Source organism: Oryzias latipes, chromosome 11 (assembly GCF_053564925.1).
Source record: "Oryzias latipes strain Hd-rR chromosome 11, Olatipes_Hd-rR_3.1".
Taxonomy (NCBI): Eukaryota; Metazoa; Chordata; class Actinopteri; order Beloniformes; family Adrianichthyidae; genus Oryzias; species Oryzias latipes.
The window spans coordinates 28,971,661-28,991,886 of NC_136247.1; the positions used below are offsets into that span (position 1 = coordinate 28,971,661).

The 20,226-nt window shown below is 45.4% G+C and overlaps 1 protein-coding gene across 2 annotated transcripts in view; it reads right to left on the reverse strand.

Annotated features, from left to right (window-relative positions):
• Nucleotides 1-17,377: 17,377 nt before the first annotated feature.
• Nucleotides 17,378-20,226, reverse strand: part of efna3a (ephrin-A3a) — a 94,809-nt gene continuing 91,960 nt past the window's right edge. For both annotated transcript variants that reach the window (XM_078955143.1, XM_023959716.2), the window contains exon 5: nt 17,378-19,740. In XM_078955143.1, coding sequence (XP_078811269.1) covers nt 19,622-19,740 — 119 coding nt within the window. In that variant the 3' untranslated portion in view covers nt 17,378-19,621. The remainder of the gene's footprint in view (nt 19,741-20,226) is intronic.

Below are 20,226 nucleotides of genomic sequence, written 5' to 3' on the forward strand. Positions count from 1 at the left end.
TTGACGGTTCTTTTACCCAGAATGCTCCTGAGACGTCTCCCCAGCTCCATGAAACACACATCAGTCCGTAGAAACTCCTAAAAAACTCAATTCTTCTCCAACTGTACTTTAAAAGTGTACTCTGTAGTCTAAATCTGCCTAAATGAAAAAGCAAAGGCTTTAAAGGACGAGCGTTACGCAACACTTAAACCGCCTCAGTTAGTGCTGCGCTGCTTCTGAAGCGTCTGTTCAGGCAGAAGCGTCCAGAGATGTTTGTCAGACGCTCTGCATGTTAGCAGAAGGTTTGGTGACACCTACGGGTGGAGAGACGCTCCTTCTGCTGCAGCTGGAGCCTTTGATGGACGCAGAACTGCAGAGAAAAACACTCTGAAGATCAACTATGAACACCAGAAAAGTCTAGGATTCATCAGATTTGAGAAAAAAGAGGTTATTTCCCTCTATTCTTTCATTGTGAAGCAATTCACACCTAAAACAACAACAGCAACAAACAGGAAGTAAACACACATGATGGAAAACATTAAAGAACAAAGGAGAAAACTGTGAGTTTTGCCACTTCAATGCAGTTTTTAACCACAACAGTGGTAAGAAAAAGACCACAGGATCAGTTCAACCCTGAAGGACGGCTGTCAATCCGGCAGCAGAAGTAGAAATACCAACAGAATATGGACCTTTTTATTTCACAGAATTATCTTATGATTATAATAGTACAATTGTAATCAAATATTGAAGATGATTTGTCTGTTAGACCCAATCCCTTTAAGCTTTTTAAAGAAACCATCCCTCTAATTAATGAATCCATCATAACGATAATAAATATATCTCTGGAAACAGGTTATGTGCCACAGTCTTTTAACATGCAGTTGTTTAACCTCTTCTAAAAAAAAGCCAAGTTTATATCCTGTTCAGAGAAATGAAGTCATCTATTCTATGCAACAACTTCATCACATTTAAAAAAGAAAATGACTCAGATTAACAGGAAACTGTAATAAATGGCATTTAGACGAGGTAACTTAGAGCAGCAGTTCAAGGAGAAAAACACAACTTCTTCCTTTTGGAAACTTCTCTGTCCTTCTGAAAGCAGCACTGAGGACAAAAGAGGAGGAGGAACAAATGTGGATCAACATTAGAGGAGGTGGGATCATCAAAGTTTACTTCCTCCCTTTAGAAACTATTCTAGAAACTTTTGGAACTTCATATTTGATGGATTCAATGTGTCATGTTATCTATTTCAAAGTACAAATATGTCTGTTCAGGATTCAGAATCATTCTAATGGCATTATTTACATGTGAGACTGGATAGAAATATGTCAAATAAATAAAAACCAAATATTCTAAAATGATATTCATGTCATAACAAAGTTAACTGTAAATGGATGTTAGTATTGAAATTCTTCCAGTCTTTGTAGATTCATTGACAGCAGAACATTCAAGTTCCCTCCAAATAAATGATGCAGCAGATTTACTTGCAGTTCTGAATAAATAAAATATATTCATGTCATATAGTTTATAGTAAATGAATCTTTGTAGTGATTTGTTGTTCTGTTAAACCTGAAAGTCACTTCTGTTATTTGAATGTCACTAACTTTGTTTTCTCTGTCCTGAAAGAGTTTAACACCTCTGACAGATGCAACACTGTTTCTGTTTTTAGTCTATTGGTGAGAACAGGAAACTCATGTAGGGTAAGAAATGAAAAAAAAAAATTGAGTAAACAAAAAGAAAAGAAAATACATTCATGTCATAACAGAGTTTATTGTAACTGAATGTTTGTGTTGAAGTTGTTCCAGTGGTTGTATTGAATTGAATGGGAGTCTCTCTGCAGCATCAGTGCATGAAAGAGTGAATGACATGAGTGGAGTTTGTTCTGCTGCTACTTCCTGAATGTTTGCAGTTCAGAGCTGACTGCTTTCATCAGGAAACAGTGAAGTCTGCTCAGTTAGTTTGATCTCTAAAGATGTCCACACAAACTGAAGCTGCAGCAGATTGGAGAGGGAAATTTAGCAGAAATCTTCATCCAGATGGAAGAGAACAAAGTGAGGTGGAGATGTTAGATGATGAAGAGCAGCACTCTGATCATGGATTACAACAAACCGGTGAGCAGAAAAACTTCAGACTAAATACTACAATATTATTTCATACCAACCTCAGATCATTTGGACCAAATCACTGTTATTTCTCTGATATTTGGATTATTTAGTGAAACAATGACATTTGGAAATGTAGATTCTAAATAATCATCATGTTCAAATAAAGAACTTCCCTTTTTGTCCTTCTAGAAAGAGACATTGCTGCAATACTGTTCAGTCAGGAAGAAATTGTAGCATGCATGACAACGGTTTGAATAGAATTCTGGAAATAAACTAAATCTGCTTTTTAGAAAATCAGAAGCAGAAGAATCTTCAAGCTGAGAGAAGAAACTGTTTCAGAGTTTTCAAGTTTTCTCTGGGAGTTTTCTGTTTCCTGATTCTGGCTGGACTCATGACTCGCTGTAAGAATTCAACATTTTATTTCTAACATCTCATATTCAGTTTTTAGGTCATTCTATCTCTTTGTGGTTTTTAAATGTATTTTTTGTTCCCATGGCAACAATGTCTTCCATAAATCATGAAATCACTTCTATTGATTCATATCAAAGTGATTCTGTTTCAGATCTTCTGGTGTCTTTGGAAAACAACAGACTGAAAATCAGAAACAATCACCTGCAGACTGAACCTTCAGGTAAAATAGATTCTAAATGTTTAGTCAAAATGTTGAACAAACTATTTCTAAAAATGTCTTTGGGTTTTTTTGTTCCTCTTTTATTTAAACCTGCTTGAGTTCAGCCTCACATGGACTGTTTCAAACAGGAACACGGAGAAAAGACCACAGTGATCACGGTTTCACACATCTATCATCACAGTTCTGAACTAAACTGATCCAGGAGGAGAAGAAACATTAATTCCCTACCTGTTTGTCTTGTATGGAAGCGATTGTGTAGCGTAATTAAAAATAAAAGTCAAAACCAGAAATGCTTTTTCATTTTCAAAATGAAGCTGCATTTTTTTACTCAAAATTAAAATGAAAAAACAATCCTTGAAAATGCTTTTTCATTTTCTACTTCAACACAGCTTTTTCTGTCACTTAATTAAAATGATAATGAAAATGGTATTTGACATTTCATTTTCAAAAATGTGTAGCAAATTCATTTAGAAATGTCTAATTTGACAATTAAAATGGATTAACAGAAATGATTTATAATTTTCAAAATGTAACTGCATCAAATGACTCAAGATTAAAATGAAAAATCAATACTTCAAAATTCTTTTTCATTTTCTACTTAAAAATGTTTAATTTGTGTCATAATTAACCCTTGTGCTATCTTAGATGACCCCCCCCTTCCATTGAGGTGTCCCCCCCACCATGACAAAGGTGGATAAAGGTGGAAAGATTTCATGAAATCCATGGACACCAGTGAAGATCACAAATCATTGAAGGAAAAAGGGTCAGAGCACTGTCTAGTGGGTCTAGATCAGTGGTCCCCAACCACCGGGACACTTGGCACCGGGTCGGGGACAGGTACCGGGCCGCGGGACACTTAGCACCGGGCCGCGGACAGGTTCCCGGCCGCGGGAAATTTTGGCACCGGGACGCACAGAAAGAAAAAATAATTTCCATTATATTGTTTGTTTTTTCGAAAAAAAACGTTTTATTTTGAAAAGTGACCGGATTCTCTCTGTTACATCCTTCACACTTAACGGACGTCAAAGTCGCGACACCAAACATCACGTGATACACCCCGCTAAAATTATACCAAAAAAACAAAATGAGCAAAAAACAAACTTCTTTAGAAAGTTGCTTTGACAAGGGGAAACGGTCCAATGAAGGGACAGAAGAGGAACCTGCACCCGCTAAAAAAGGGAAATCTGCCTTTAACAGGCAGTATCAAGAAACCTATTTAAAATATGGATTTATCGCCACGGGCAATTCCCACGCACCAAACCCGCTGTGCGTAATATGCAGTGACCGGTGATGAAGCCTTCAAAATTGCCCCCCCACACACACACACACACCGGTCCGCAGTAAACGTGCCTTGCGTTGTACCGGTCCGCGGTGACAAAAAGTTTGGGGACCACTGGTCTAGATGACCCAACTCCCAACGTTAAAGTGCCTAGGATAGAACAAGGTTTAAAATGAAAATGCAAAGAGGGGATTGCATTTTCATTTTAACATCCACCCTGCAAATAGTGTCATTTAATTCAATTCCAGTCAGCATTTCCAGAGGGGAGGCGGGGCGATGACGTCACTGCTGTCTCCATGTGTCCAGCTGCACAAAGGCTACGTTCACACTGCAGGCTGAAACGACCCAATTCCGATTTTTTTGCCCCTATGCGACCTGTATCTGATCTTTTCATGACAGTCTGAACGACACAGATCCCATCTTTTCAAATGTGATCCAGGCCACTTGGGAATGTGGTCCTGAATCCGATACGTATCCGATCTTTTCAATTGCGACCGCCGTCTGACCAGCCAGGCCACATACGCAACAAACGTCATCATTCTGTGTTGAAGTAGGCGGGAACTAGAACATAAACAACAACCATGGTGGACGATGCTGCTGAGACCAGTCAGTGGAAGGGAAGCCAGGTCACCGATTGGATACATATTTGGGGTGACAGCTCTATTCAGGCCAAACTCCAGGGCTCTTATTGCAACCGGGCGGTTTTTAAAATATTTCCAGCGAAACGGCCGAGTGTGGTGTTGAACCTTTCCCGCGATTACTTTTCTTTTTTTCTCCCCTTTCCGACCGTGGTCAGAAGCGTGGGGGACCCAAGGGGGATCCTCCTCCTCCTCCTCCTCCCCGTTCGGACCCTTAGATTCTCCAGGATTCTCCAGAACGGCTTAATAAAGGAGTCCATAGCATTTATTCTGGGGGAAACCTTCTTTTATTACCGTTCTCCTTCCTCCGTAACACACAACATGAATGCGTGCCCCCACTGCCCCCCCATTCTCCACTGCTGCACGCCCTCTTCTCCTGTCTCTTACACAAACGCACGTGCGCGGCCCCAGCACATCCACATCCCCATTCCACAACAGTGGGTCCGGACAACCCGGCTCCAATGCCTTCTTAAAATGAAAAGATAATATTTGTGCTGCTCCTTCGTAAAAATAAATGTATTAATGCAAAAGAGCTTTGCTGTTGACAACACAGTTGTTGACATCCATTGCTAACAGTAGCTACATCTGCAAACAACGAGTGACGTCGTTCACCGTTGAGTACTCTTCTGCGCATGTGGGTCAATTTTGGGTCATTTCACGGTCACACTGTAGATCACAAAAGTTCGGCTTTACTTTGAAATGTGAACGGTCTTGCAAAAAAAAACAGATTTTTTCAAAAATAAGCCTGACAAACCCTGCAGTGTGAACGTAGCCACAGACATGCACCTTAGACATGTAGGGCCCTTGGTAGGGGGGGGGGGGGGGTGCTTGGACATCACTGCCAGCAAGCAGCAGATGTCTTCTTAGAACCCTACCCGCCAATTTTAACCGCACTTTAGACAATCTTCAGACAAACCAAAGGTATGTCTGAATAAACCCCTTTTGTAATTGAGGTCAAACTTTATTAATGTCAATCATGTTTGAAAATCTTTGGTGTTGGACCGGACGGAAAAGGAAAAAAGGGAAGAAGATAGAGGGACGTTAGAGAGGGGGGGGGGGGTAGGAGGGTGATAGTAGGAGGGGAGGGGGGATAAGACCATGAAGCAGCATAAAGCAACAAGTTTACTGGTTGTTAATCATTATGGTAAGGTTCAAATGCAGTACAAAAAGGGCGGAGCCTGTCCACACACACACTCAAATGTTATTAACACACCTGCTAGCTGCAAAAATGTCCACCTGTCGACATGTACACAAAACAGATAGTGTTCACACACGCATACTTATGCCTTCAAACCAACTAGTGTGAAATATTTCATTCATTCAATCATGCAAACTATTAGTGCAAAGGGAGCTAACACCTGTGCTCAGGCGAGTGTTTATGATCTTCTAAAATGGACGATGGAATATAAAAAGAAGGAGGAGGAGCGCCCAGCCATCCCCACACCAAGACCCCCGCTGCAGCAGCAGCGGCAACCGGAACCCCCCCAACGCCACACGGGAGCAGACAGGGAACAACCGCCCCCCGGGCGACCAAATCCGCCACACAGGCCAGGGCCAGCAGGACCGCCGCGAGGCCCCCAGAGCCAGTGAGCAGGGAGGCATGCGGGGGAAAGAGAGCGCCGCCCCAGCCCAACCAGGAGAGCAGCCCCCCCGCCCCACCGGGACAGCCCAACGCAGGGCCCCACCGGAGAAAGGCGCCCACAGCCCCAGACGAGCACCCCACCACCACCCAGGAGTTCCGGGCATCCCCCGCCCCAACTCCAGGTACGAGCCAGGACCCCCCAAGTACACACACCCTTCACTCCTCCAAATATACATTCCAACATAAACACACACACATGCACACACACACCCTCGCAAACACACACGCATTTTGCAAGGAAGGTGGGACCCTGGACCATCTGTCCCCTACCCCATCCCTGGTAGGGGGAACTGGGCCCTTGGAAACGGTGGCCGCGTCCCCTGGGTGCTGGTTTTCTGAGCCTGGCGGTGCTCTCTCCACGCTGGGAGGGGGGTCCCTGAGTTCTCTGGCATGGCCGGGGATCGCATCACACCTGAGCCGGGGCTGTCCGCGTCCCTTGTCGGGCCATGTTTACAGCATCTCTTGTGGAGCCCCTCTTCTCCTGTGTGCCCTCCTCCTGGGCGGGGGCGGCTAGCCCCTGTCTTGCTCCTTCCTGGACCCACCGTGGGCCGGGTGGGTGGCTGCCTGGAGCGCCGAGCGGGTCTTCCTTGGGGGGTCCTGGCCCGTACCTGGGGTGGGGCGGGGGGGTGCCCAGAACTCCTGGGTGGTGATGAGGCGCTCGTCTGGGGCTGTGGGCACTCTTCTCGGGTGGGGCCCTGCGTTGGGCCCTCCTGGCGCGGCGGGGGGCTGCTCTCCTGGTTGGGCTGGGGCGGCGCTCTCTCTCCCCCCATGCCTCCCTACTCTCTGTCTCTGGGGGCCTCATGGCGGTCCTGCTGGCCCTGGCCTGGGAGGCGGATGTGGTCACCCGGGGCGCGGTTGTTCTTTGCCTACTGCCGTGTGGTGTTGGGAGGCTCTGGCTGCCGCTGCCGCTGCCGCTGCTGCTGCGGCGGGGGTCTTGGTGTGGGGATGGCTGGGCACTCTCCTTCATTCTTTTCACATTCCACCATCCATTTTAGAAGAACATAAACACTCACCTGAACACAGGTGTCAGCTCACCTTTGCACTAATAGTTTGCATGATTGAATGAATGAAATATTTCACACTAGTTGGCTTGAAGGCATAAGTATGCGTGTGTGAACAATATCTGTATTGTGTACATGTTGACATGTGGACATTTTTGCAGCTAGCAGGTGTGCTTATAACATTTGTGTGTGTGTGTGTGGAAAGGCCCCGCCCCTTCTAGATTTGTATTACATCTGAACCTGACCGTATTGATAAACATCCAGCAACTTGTTGCTTTATGCTGCTTCATGGTTTTACCCCTGCCTTATAATTACCCTTCTACCCCCCCCTCTCTCTAACATCCCTCTTTTTATTCCCTTCTTTCCTTTTCCGTCCGGTCCAACACAAAAAATCTACAAATACGATTAAAATGAATAAAGTTTGTCCTCGATTCCAAGAGGAGTTTATTCAGACATACCTCTGGTTTGTCAGAAGATTCATAACCTCTGTTGTTAAAGTAAAATATGTCTAACACAGGTTAAACAAGTTAAAAAAAAACAAGACACAGACATGCTAGCAGCAGTGCTGCAGCACAGCTTCTCGGGACTTCGTAGCAGCATTTCTGCCTTATGCGGTCCTCCTTCAGGCGCACCGCGGTTCTTTGAAACTTTCACCTGGACAGGATTTGTCTTCGGACCGGCAGCCGGATCGCCAAAGGCGGAAGTGCTGCTACGCAGATCTGAGAAACTCTAAACCAGGGGGGTCATATTCCAGGCCTGGGGGGCCGGTGTCCAACATGTTTTCAACCAACCTGCCGTTGAAGCTCCTTATTGACTAAACACACCTGATCCAGGTCATCAGCAGCAGATGAGGCAGAATTTCTGGAAAACCAGCAGGAGGCCGGCCCCCCAGGCCTGGAGTTTGACACCCCTGCTCTAAACCATCCTATGAATTTCTGTTTCCAGTGATGTCCAGGGTGCTTAGGGGAGGGGGAGGGTCTACAATTTGTACAGGTCCTTGCAGGTTTTCCGGGTTTGGGGTCTCCACTGAGGCAATCGGCGGTCACTCCGGCTGGTGACCAAAGCAGCCGACCAGAGCTCTCCCAGGGGCGGGGGGCGGGGCTTGCTCCGGGCGGGGCAGTGCTTTCTTGGCTCCTCTCTCCTTGTGTGAGGTGGGGGTTGTGGGGCCTGGGGGCTTGGCACTTCAATGGATGTGGTCCCTAGGCTGAGGAGACCTGGGACCAGTGCTGGGGAGCTGTTTCATCACAGGGGGACAGTATACCAGCTGTCCCCCATTTAACCTCTTCCTCATATAATTATTTATTAGGGTAATGGGGGGGGGTCAGCCTGTGATGCACCTTGGAGGGAGAAGTTACTTGGCAGTCGTCCCCCTCCTATGGTTGTTGTATGTGAACGGGTCCCCACCCTGTTGGTTTTAATTGCACCTTAAACATGTAGGACCCTTGGTAGGGGGGGTTCTTGGGCATCACTGCCAGCAAGCAACAGATATCCTTTAGCCCCCTACCTGCCAATTTTAACTGCACTTTAGTCATTCAGGGCCCCTTGGTGGGGAGGGTGATGGGACATCACTGTGAGATGCTCCCAACAATATCATATCCAGAAATAATTCTTTAGACCAACTTCAATTTTTTCAAAAGTATATTTTTGTACCAACCATTTAAACAAGTAATTGTAAACTGATTCAAAGATTTTAACATAAAACTGCATTTTAAAAACGTTTTTGTATGCTCTGTGTTTTAATTTGTAAAAAAAAAACTAATCTAAGTAAAAAAAAAAAAAGGATTACCTTTAAAAAGTATTTTTTTTATCTTTTGTAGATCAGTGGGTTAAACAGTCTTCTGCCGATCTGGGGCCTCATTTATAAACGTTGCGTACGCACAAAAGAAGGCGTACGCCACTCTCTACGCAATAGTTGAGATTTATAAAACGCAAACTTGACGGGAAAATGTGCGGTCCTTCACGCTCTGACCCAGGCGTACGCACAAAAACGGGTGAAATGAGAAACGGCGACGCCGTCGGCAGATGGAAGAAACACGTGAAAGTGAAAATGACAATACTGCCTCTCAGAAATAACATGAAGACTTCACAAAGCAAGTCTTACAATTAACAGCTACACAAACACCCGTTGGACCGATCAGCAGTGAAACAAACAAAAAAAAATCAAACGAAAATTACAACAGAAATTCAAATGAACAAATATTTGCAAAAAGAAAAGTGAAATATGTTCTGCAATATTGGCATGTTGTGCAATTCATCCTCATAAATAATATAGTTAACAGAACGAAATAATGTACAAAACTGATATTCTCGTCAATGTGTCCGTCTGGCGGAGCAGATATAGGTGCAATCAGACAGACAGATGGATAGATAGAGAGAGATGCATTAATAGTCCACTGGGGAAAGTTGTTTTCATAGTAAAACATTTCTTCATAAGCTACAGAATTATGGTATTCATGCATATGCCTTTAGTTTGTTTTATTTTTGATAAAACAATGTATGGCGTATGTCTCGACCATTCAGAAAGCAACAAGAAATTACATTTGCGCTGATCAATTTCCCATTTCCACGTCGATTATTACCGACATCTGTAGCTTGTCAGATGTAATTAAATGGAGGGAAATAAAATGCTCCATCACAATGCGTAATGACGCACAATGGCTGATCTTGCGCTCTTAGAAGATGTGGCAAATGGAAGAATTCGGAGTGAACGCATCTTTAGACAGCAAGGAAACTTGTTGGCAAACGAGGACGAGTGGCTTATGAGCCGGTTCCGACTTCCTCTGCGGGCTTTTGGGGGGGTGTCACCCCGTGCATCTGGCGCGTCGGTGTCCCCCTGCGCCTCAGTCACCACTCCACTTAAAAGGGATTCCCCAATTATTGCCGCCAGTCTCTCATCAGGAGGGGTCAGCTCCGGTGTCCCCCCCCACACACACACACCCGTGGCAGACACGGGTGTGTGTGTGTGTGTGTGGGGGGGGGGGGGGGGGGGGTTCAGCGCTAGACGTTTTTTTGCCTTGACTTTGATGTCCGACCTTTTCTTTTTTATTTCGGCCACGGTCCGAGGTTGTGAGGCTGCAGCATTTACAGCGTCTGCCACCGTCTGCCACTCACGTGCCTTTTTGGCATTAGTAAGGCCACACTGTGCCCTCCAAACAACATTATTCTCCTCTTTTCCACCTCGCCAACGATAACTTCTACTTCACATTGAGTGAAGTTACGTTTTTTTGATTTTCTCTCCGTGTTTGCCATGGTTTCGCAATCAATGAATATTCATTTGTGGGCGTTTCACGGACTATTTATGGGCAACTATAGGCGTGTCATGAGGCCGCAAAAGCTGCGCAGCATTTAGAATTGGTTGTGATTTATTAAGAGAAAGATGCGTAGGATGTGCGTGCGCACGGTTTTATAACTCCGAATATTTCTGTGCGTACGCACATCCTATGTTTCATCCGTACGCCACTTCTGACGCAAATCCTACGCAAAGTTTTATAAATGAGGCCCCAGGTCATCATTGGTTTGAATTTTTGAATCAATATTCATTGATTTTCCAGTTTCCTTCTAGAACCACTATTTTCTACAGATTTGACTCCTTTCATCCATTTACACACACTTTCATGGAAAGAGGAACCTGCAGACAAGATGGTTCCTCACATCATTTGAGGAAGCAGAAATTATACGACTTACCCAAAAAACTGTTAGGGTTACCAGTTGAACTAAAGTTGTTTTGAGTGATGTGGGGGTAATTCCAGTTCTGGTCCAGGACTTCTGGTTCTGGACGTTGATGTCTGCAGCCAGGTCCTCTTCATCATGACAGCAAAACATGAGGCTCAGTGTTTTGCCAAAGGACACTTGAACACATGTGCAGGCAGATTGGGAATCAAACCTGCCTAAACTGCTCCACCTCTGCATCATGACCAACCCCCCCACCCACCCCCACCCCCCCACACACACTCACACTAATGTTTTAGTAGAAAATACAGATGAAACCAGAAAATAAACCCTGCAGTATTTTTGTATATCACTCCTTTAAAGGTAAATGCTGTCCTGAAGGATGGATGAGAATTGGATGCAGCTGCTACTATAAATCTACTGAGAAGAGACATTGGTATGACAGCAAGATTTTCTGTCAGTTTGTAGGATCTGATCTGGTGGTGGTAAACAGCAAAGAGGAACAGGTGGGTGTGTTCACACTAGTTCCTTCCAGCTTCTTGTGTCTTGGATTCTCCACCTGTATGTGTGCTGCTGTTGTCTGGATGCTGATGGATTCCAGCTGAAATTCTCCTCAACAACTCAGATTTCATGTTTGTCTGTCAGCAACATTTCAAAGAAACGTTGTGATGGAACACAGAAACTCTTTTTCCCACTTCTAATGTCTTCAATTCCAAATAGGCTAAACTGGGATTCAGTAGAAATGGACTGTTGGCCCTGAAGACAAAACAAGAAGCAAAAACTAAATGAACAGAAATCTGCATCAAAGAAAGTCAGATTTTGTTTCTCAGATGAACTTTCTCTCAGTTTTTAGGACAATTATCCAGAACAGATGAATCCTAAAGACCAGACATTTTTTTACTGGACATTAAGTGGGAAAGGAAACCAAGATGGAGAGAATGTCATGATTCGGAGGAGCGGCAGACCTAGATGCTGGAACCTAAAATGAGGACACAGGGTAGGTGAGAGGTAAGTAAGGATTTTTATTCTTTCCTTCCAGGAAGATGGTGATAGCGTGAATGTGATCCAGAGAGGAGCGAAGCTTGAGGCGTGGCTGGAGGTAGTAGCGCGGCTAGCCGAGCGTGGTGTTTCCAGAACAGCAGGGGTGCTCGAAATGACTTCCACACAGGTGACACTCGAGAGCAGGATTCCTGAGACACGAATAATATCGTTAGTTGCGAGATCAGCATAGGATGCATAAACATGAGCGAGACTGAGACCAGGTTAGTCACCATAAGGGGTAACGATCTGCCGATGTGTTGTGGAGCTGGGTCTCCTTAAGAACGGCAGAGTTGTTGAGGATGAATTGGTCACAGCTGGTGGAGTCAGGAGCAGATCACAGCGGAGGGGCGGGGCTGACAGAGGCGCCATGACAGAGAATGCATTAAGAAAGAACATTTTCTTTTGTTTACTAGGAGTTTGTTTCTGCATTGAATCAGAATGCAGAATCCTGGATCGGTTTGTATGCTGGAAGGTCATCATATAAACCTGTATGGTTCTGGGTGGATGGATCACCACTGACAGAAACGTAAGACTTTGTTTCTTTTCCAACGTTACTAAATTCATTCTTTATGACTGAGCCTGATTGTAAATGTGTGAAATCCTTTAAAAATACAGAAAATGTTTGTAACATCATAATTCAGACCAGTTTATGAACTGAATTTAGACCAGAGGTAAACAGAATGTTTTATCACAGGTTCTGGGATGAGAGGTTTACAGAAGATCCGTACATCCTCAATGCAGTCTCCTTAAGTGCTGACGGGAATTGGACACAACAGCATGTAGGAAACTACAAAAACTGGATCTGTGAGAAAAACAATTCTGAATCTTTCTGTTCCCGAGCTGTGCATTGATTCATTCATTTTCTTAACCGTTTTTCCCTTTCGGGGTCACGGGGCTGCTGGAGCCTATCCCGGCCACTTGTGGGCGAAGGCAGGGGACACCCTGGACAGGTCGCCAGTCTGTCGCAGGGTAGAATGTCCACAAACACACACCCAATCACTCTCACATTCACACCTAGGGACAATTTAGAGTTGCCAATTAACCTATGAAGCATGTTTTTGGATGGTGGGAGGAAGCCGGAGACCCTGGAGAGAACCTGAAAACTTGAACTGGAGGCCTTCTCGCTGTGAGGAGAGAGCGCTTACCACTACGCCACCGTGCAGCCCTGTGCATTGATTTAATTGTTTAGTAATGTAACTACAAACATGTTTTATCTTTATTATTTCTTTGTGTTTACTTCTCCAAAATAGTGCTTAAAGGAAGGTTGTATTTTAGTTTCTGGTGAATTGTTCAGAGAAATGAAGGTGTCATCTATCAACAACTTCATCACATTTAAATATCAGTAAAAATGACTCAGATAAACAGGAAACTGTAATAAATGACATGAAAAGGAGCTAACTTAGAGCAGCAGTTCAGACTCAGGTTTGGTCTGTAGCAAATAACAAACAGCTTCCACAAAGTCAACTGAAAAGTTACATCTAGAAAGGGAAGTCCATATTTGGAACATTTTTCTGTATTTTCTCATGATTTTGATGGAGGATTAAAATAATTAATGATGGAAAAATGTCTTTTGTCTGAATATATTCCTGGTTCTGTTTTGGGTCTCTGTATTATTTTTGAAAAATGTATTTAATTACTGATTTTTCTTTGACACAGCTGGTTATTTTTATTCATTTATATTTGTAAAACTAAATATATCAGAGGTTGCATGCATAAACAACCTAAGTTAAAGTCGATATTTTGCATGAAATTCTGCAGGTTTTAAGCCAAAAAAAAGAATTTTAACACTTAAAGCATTGCAGATTCATTGTCTCACTCACATCATGTATTTTCTAAACGAATAAACATAAAATGTTTGTTTTAGTTACAGCATCTCAGCGTACAATAAGTCTTTCTTTCTAAATGTCTTGAAGCCACAACAAACACACATCAAACAGTTTTTAAATCTTCTAACTTAACTTTTATTACATCTTTTAGAAAAAACAGCTGCAACTTCTTGCTTTTTCTGTCACAATTATAATAAAAATGCATGTGAGATTGTGGAGGGACTGTACATCAATACAGACTATGAGTCTCTCCTTTGTTTTGTTTTTGGATGCTGGTGTGCCGCAGGATTTTTGTCATGGTTAAAGTGTGCCGTGGCTCAGAAAAGGTTGACAAGCTTGTATTCTGTGTGAAATACTCTTTAGTGCTTCATGCATCACTCTAGCAGCAGCAAGTTCTGACTGATTCATAAAAGCATCGTTTTAAACAATTGGACCCAATTTCTATCAAGAATCTGAATTTCTAGATTAGTCTGTGTTGCTTCTACCTTTAAACACAGTTCAGTAAATAAATAAATACAAATTCTGTAAGATTGTCAAAGAAAAACAAACTTCCATGTCAGTCAGTGGTGATATACGTACGTGATATAACGTAATTTCCAGATTATAAACCGCTACTTTTGTCACACGCGTTTAATCCTGCGGCTTATTCAATGATGCGGCTAATGTATCCTTTTTTCTTTTTTTTTATGCATTTTGTCTAACGACCACTAGGGGCGCCTGAGCAAAAAGGGTAAGAGTGAGACAGGGGGGAATACGGCAGATGTGTGATGAAGACAAATTTTAATATAAATTCCTGCTTTGTGAATGAATAGCAGGAACAGACCCTCATCATGGAAAGAAATGCATATGACACAGCTTTCAAGTTCAAAGCAATCGTTAAAAGCAGTGTGAAAAATCCACCATCACCACCTACGGGTTTGGAAAAGCCGGTCTGCTGCTGACGGTGAGGTGAGCGAAGTTACCTCTGAGTGACACTCACAACAACGAAGGAGAGACTGAGAGAGAGTGATGAAGAATATCTGACACTATTCCAATCCACACTGAGGAGGAAGACTTCCATGGTTTCAGTGCTCAGGAGTTAGAAGTTCCTGCTGCTCAAAGGGACTTTTACCGGTACGTTTTTTTTTCTACCATGTTGCTGCCGTGTTACTGCCGTGTCACAGGCACTGTTTGGAGTAGAGCTGTGACGGTGTGGGATGTTTGATCACCATGGTGATGAAGCAGCAGGAGTTGCAGTGTCACGGTTTAACCCCCCACTCCAACACAAAATCCTTCGGCGGCTGCATCCCAAATGAAAACCGGTACAAGTAATAATTACGACGCAGTATTTTCTTTAATAACAAATAATATTAGCAACTAACTACTAACTATCTAACTAATGAACTAACTACATAGGTGTTGTAGAATGAGTGTGTGTATGTGTGTCAGCGCGCTGCGTGTGGAGGAGGAAGGAGCGCGAGCAGCACAAGAGTGAGTGACAGCCTCCCTCTTCCGCTGAGCGCTCTCCCGCTCACTCCTCTTTCTTACACGCAGCACGTTGTTTCAGCACAAACACATCCTCATTCTACAACACACGTTTCCATGTGGGCACATGTGGCTTATGTATGAAAAAATGGGTTATCCTTTAAAAATGTAATGTCATATAACCTCATATTAGGGTGAGGGGGTGGGGGGTTTAGCCTGCGATGCGCCTTGGGGGGGGATACTTGGCAGTGGCCCCCCTCCTATGGTTGCCGAATGGAGTGGGCCCCCCCTCCTTTGGTTTTATTTGCACCTTAGACATGAAGGGTCCTTGGTAGGGGGGGTGCTTGGACATCACTGCAAGCAAGCAGCAGATGTCCTCCTGGCACCCTACCCGCCAATTTTAACCGCACCTTAGACATTTAGGGCCCCTTGGTGGGGAGGGTGAGGGGACATCACTGTGAGTAATCAGGAGATGTCCCCTTAGTGCCCTACCCGCCAATTTTAACCGCACCCCCCTTAGTACACACACCCCTCCCCCCTCAATATATACATTCCAACATAAACACACACACATGCACACACACACCCTCTCAAACACAATCACACGCACACACATTTTGCAAGGAAGGTGGGACCTGGGACCATCTGTCCCCTACCCCTTCCCTGGTGAGGGGTACGGGGCCCTTGGCAACGGCGGCCGTGTCCCCTGGGTGCCGGCTTCCTGGGCCCGGCGGTGCTCTCTCCGCGCGAGGAGGGGGTTCACATTACACCTGAGCCGTGGGTGTTCATGTCCCTGGGGGTTGGGTTCTGGTCCTTGCCCCTGAGCGCTGGGCCCAGCCAAATTTCCAACTGTGGCCGAGCCTGGTCGGGCCATGTTAACAACACCCCTTGTGGGCCCCCTTTTTCCCCAGGGTGCCCCCCTCCTGGGCGGGGGCTGCGGGCCCCTGCCTTGCTCCTCCCTGGACCAACCGTGGGCCGGGTGGGTGGCTGCCTGGAGTGCGGAGCGGGTCTCCCTTGGGGGGCCCTGGCTCGTACCTGGGGTTGGGGCAGGGGGATGCCCGGAACTCCTGGGTGTTGATGGGTGCTCGTCTTGGGCTGTGGGCGTCCTTCTCCGGTAGGGCCCTGTGTTGGGCTCTCCTGGTTGGGCTGGGGTGGCGCTCTCTTTCCCCTCATCCCTCCCTGCTCTCTGGCTCTGGGGGCCTCGCGGCGGTCCTGCTGGCCCTGGCCTGGGTGGCAGATTTGGTCGCCCGGGGGGCGGTTGTTCCCTGCCTGTTCCTGTGTGGCATTGGGGGGTTCCGGCTGCCGCTGCTGCTGCGGTGGGGGTCTTGGTATGGGGATGGCTGGTCACTCTCCTTCATTCTTTACACATTCCTCCATCCATTTTAGAAGAACATAAACACTCACCTGAGCACAGGTGTTAGCTCACCTTTGCACTAATAGTTTGCATGATAGAATGAATAAAATATTTCACACTAGTTGGTTTAAAGGCATAAGTATGCGTGTGAACACTATCTGTTTTGTGTACATGTTGACATGTGGACATTTTTGCAGCTAGCAGGTGTGTTAATAACATTTGAGTGTGTGTGTGGCCAGGCCCCGCCCTTTTTTTACTACATTTGAACCTTACCGTAATGATAAACAACCAGTAAACTTGCTGCTCTATGCTACTTCATGGTCTTATCCCCCCTCCCCTCCTACTATCACCCTCCTACCCCCCATTCTCTCTAACGTCCCTCTCTCTTCTTCCCTTCTTTCCTTTTCCGTCCGGTCCAACACCAAAGATTTTCAAACATACAAAAAGGGTTTATTCAGACATACCTTTGGTTTGTCTGAAGATTCATAACCCCTATTGTTAAAGTAAAATATGTCCAACACAAGAGGCCCTCAGCTCTCATCTGCCTGCCCAGCTGTTGGACAGGACAAGTCAAAAAAAAAATGTAATGGGTGAGCCTTATAATCAGGTGCGCTCCATAGTCTGGGAATTATGGGTACCTGGAACTGGGATTTTCCAAATTTTTTTTTTTTTTTCCAAATCAGACAAAGAACAACTCAAAGAAGAACAACTACATTGTTTTTGTGTGAGCAAAAAGAAAAAAAACAAGTTGAAAAAGAGAAACTGAGTTTAATTGGCATTTTTTTAATCATTCTTGGATCAATGTACAGTTTTTAATCAATGCTGAAGGTAAACACCATTGACTGTACGTCAGAGCTGGACTGAGTGTAAAGTCACCCAAGGAAAATGGTTAATGATGGAAATGATTTCAGACCAATGAAATCAATTCAGTCAACGCTTTTGCAGTATAGATGGCGCCTTGTTGGAGCCAGACATCGTCAGTCATGGTCTGAGTTTCTATGGCAACCACTCTCACCAATCAGGAGTGGGCTTGCTGGAAGGCCACACCCCTCCCTCAAAATCTGTCAAACATTTTGACGTGGGGGCCAGCAGGCTCCACCTACTTTATTGAGGTCTCTGATTGGTCAGTTTAAAACTTGAATAACTTTAACTGCAGGAAAAATAAAGATCATCAAGAAGAAGAAATGTATCAGATCCAGAACGGTTCTTCTGACCAATAGAACGACTGAGGAACAGCTGTTTATTTCTCATTCAAATGAATTGGAAGGTGTGTCCAAACTTTCGGTCTGTACTGTACGTCTACGGGATTCTGGCTTCTTGAAGCCACTTCCTGTTAGGAACATGGGGGCGGGGTCACTCGGTCCAGGTCTCACATACAGTCGATGGCAGACACAGGCCTGTCGACGCTCCTTGACCTCAGTAAATGCTTTTATTCCCAGCCTGGAACTGGAACTGGGACTACAGAAGGTTTTCTCAGACACATTCAAATCCTACAAATGAGTCCATGATCAGAATGAAACGTCTAAATGCCACAAACTGGAAAAAGCGCAGACAAACACATTCTACCAACATTGGTGCGCACACACTTCGTGTCACGTCTTCGTGTCTCTACACAAACGCACACATTCCACCACGGTGTGTGTCATCCATATACATTACAGAGCAGACATGGGGCTCCAGGAAGCGCCGCCCATCCGTCAGCGGCGCCGCCGTCTGCACGCTCATTACATGCTGTTCAGCAACAGAATTAGCAGGCGTTTCCTGACGAGTGCGTGACGCGACCACCCATCCCACCCACAGCACCTCCTCCAGTCCAACACCGATTCATCTACGAGCGAAACACCAAAGAAGAAAACCTGCTGCAGTTGCTCTTCAAGTAAACACACTGATAAATAAGATATCCAGAAGTTCCAAACCAAACAGACTGGAGAAATAAATACAGCACATCCTATGGATCAGATGAACGCCTGCGTAGAACCGTATAAAATTCACATTCATTCTTCTCTTTTTTTATTCCTTTCATGTTTTTAACAAAATGGCGGCAGCGTTACTTTGTGACTCAAAGCAAAAAAATGTCTCCTCAGGCACCTGCCGCACTTTGGCGACTGTAGGGGACGGTTTCCACGGTAACCAGGATGGCTGCACAGGCCATCAGCCACTGATTGGCGGTGAGCCTCATGACAGATCAATAGGGGATCGGAACAATCGTATATTACGGCCGTCCTGAATGACCCGGCTGATTGCTGATTTCAGATTTGACGTTTGGAAATGACAGCCGGTGCTTAAGGGAACCGCGTCGGTGCGTCTACTGCTTCTAAGAGGCGCCAAATGACCGGTCTGGGTCTGTATTTTTCTTGGGTTCTTGCTGTGCAGAGGCAGAAAGATTTGTTTTCAAGAGGCCGCTCTTTAGCGTCCGATGACAGCAGGCTGTGCGTCTGCGGCCGTCCCAGAGCCGGGGGTTTCTGACGCCGGCACAGAGCGGATCATTAAAAGGCCTGTGGATGTTCCTGTAAAGTCTGCAGCTCCTATTTCCCGCAGCTAGCACGCACCGGCGGGAAAAAACATTCTTCACTGTCCGGGACAATGTCATCAGTTCTCATTATTCACCGCCCTGCAGGGCCCGCCGTGGCGAGGGCGCTTCCTCGGTCCGTCCCGCTCCTAATGGATCACAGTTGGGGTTTATCCATCATCCGTCTGGGCTTCAAGGCCTTAAAGTCCACTGCTCCGTCCACGTTTGCCGATTCCTCCAGAGCACGATCCCTAGATGATTTGCAATCTATGCTACAAAATGAGAGTCCACTTCTAGCTCCTCCCAGCTGAGATGGCACTTTGCTCTTCTTATTGGTTGTGATTTTGGATGCGATCGCCTCACCTGTGTGAAGCACACAGGTCCCACTCCTTCCCTCACGTCCTCTCCTCTCCGATCACCCTGCAGGTACGAAGCCCTTTGGACGGGGCGGGTCAGCGGTGCAGGACGGCTCTGCGGCGGCCGCTAGGACAAAAGCAGGCCGGATGCCAGCAGCACGGCCACGGTGAGGAGAAGGCGATCGCGGGACGGGCTGCTGCCACTGACGCTTTTCTCCAGCTTGGGAACTTCAGGGTTAAATTCGTCTGAGGGGAGAACAGACGGAAATGGTGAAAAGAGAGGAACAGGCCGTTAATGGTAATGCCAAAGACAAAGACACGTAGCATTAATATAGTCATTATTTATCACTCTAAAGGCAGCGAGTGAGGCATGCAAATTGTGCTTTAGCGTGTGCAGAGAAAGAGACATGATGCAATTAGCAACAAACCAGCAATTATCATCAGCTACATATGGCCTTTCCCTCCGGTAGAGAAAATTGAAAACATTGTCGTTTTTTTCACCTTTTTCTCTTTTTACACTAATGATGTTTTTATCCTGGAGGGATTTCAATCAAACCAAATTACTGTGGCCTTCCTATTGATTAGACACAACAGAACATTAGCTGGAGGGGAACGACGGAGAAGCGGCTCGGAAAGAGCCGGTCAAATTCAGTGGAAGTGGAATTACAAAAGCGTTCTGCTCCGTCTCAGGCTGCTGCTTCCATTACGTCTGCAAGCCGACTGCATAACCAA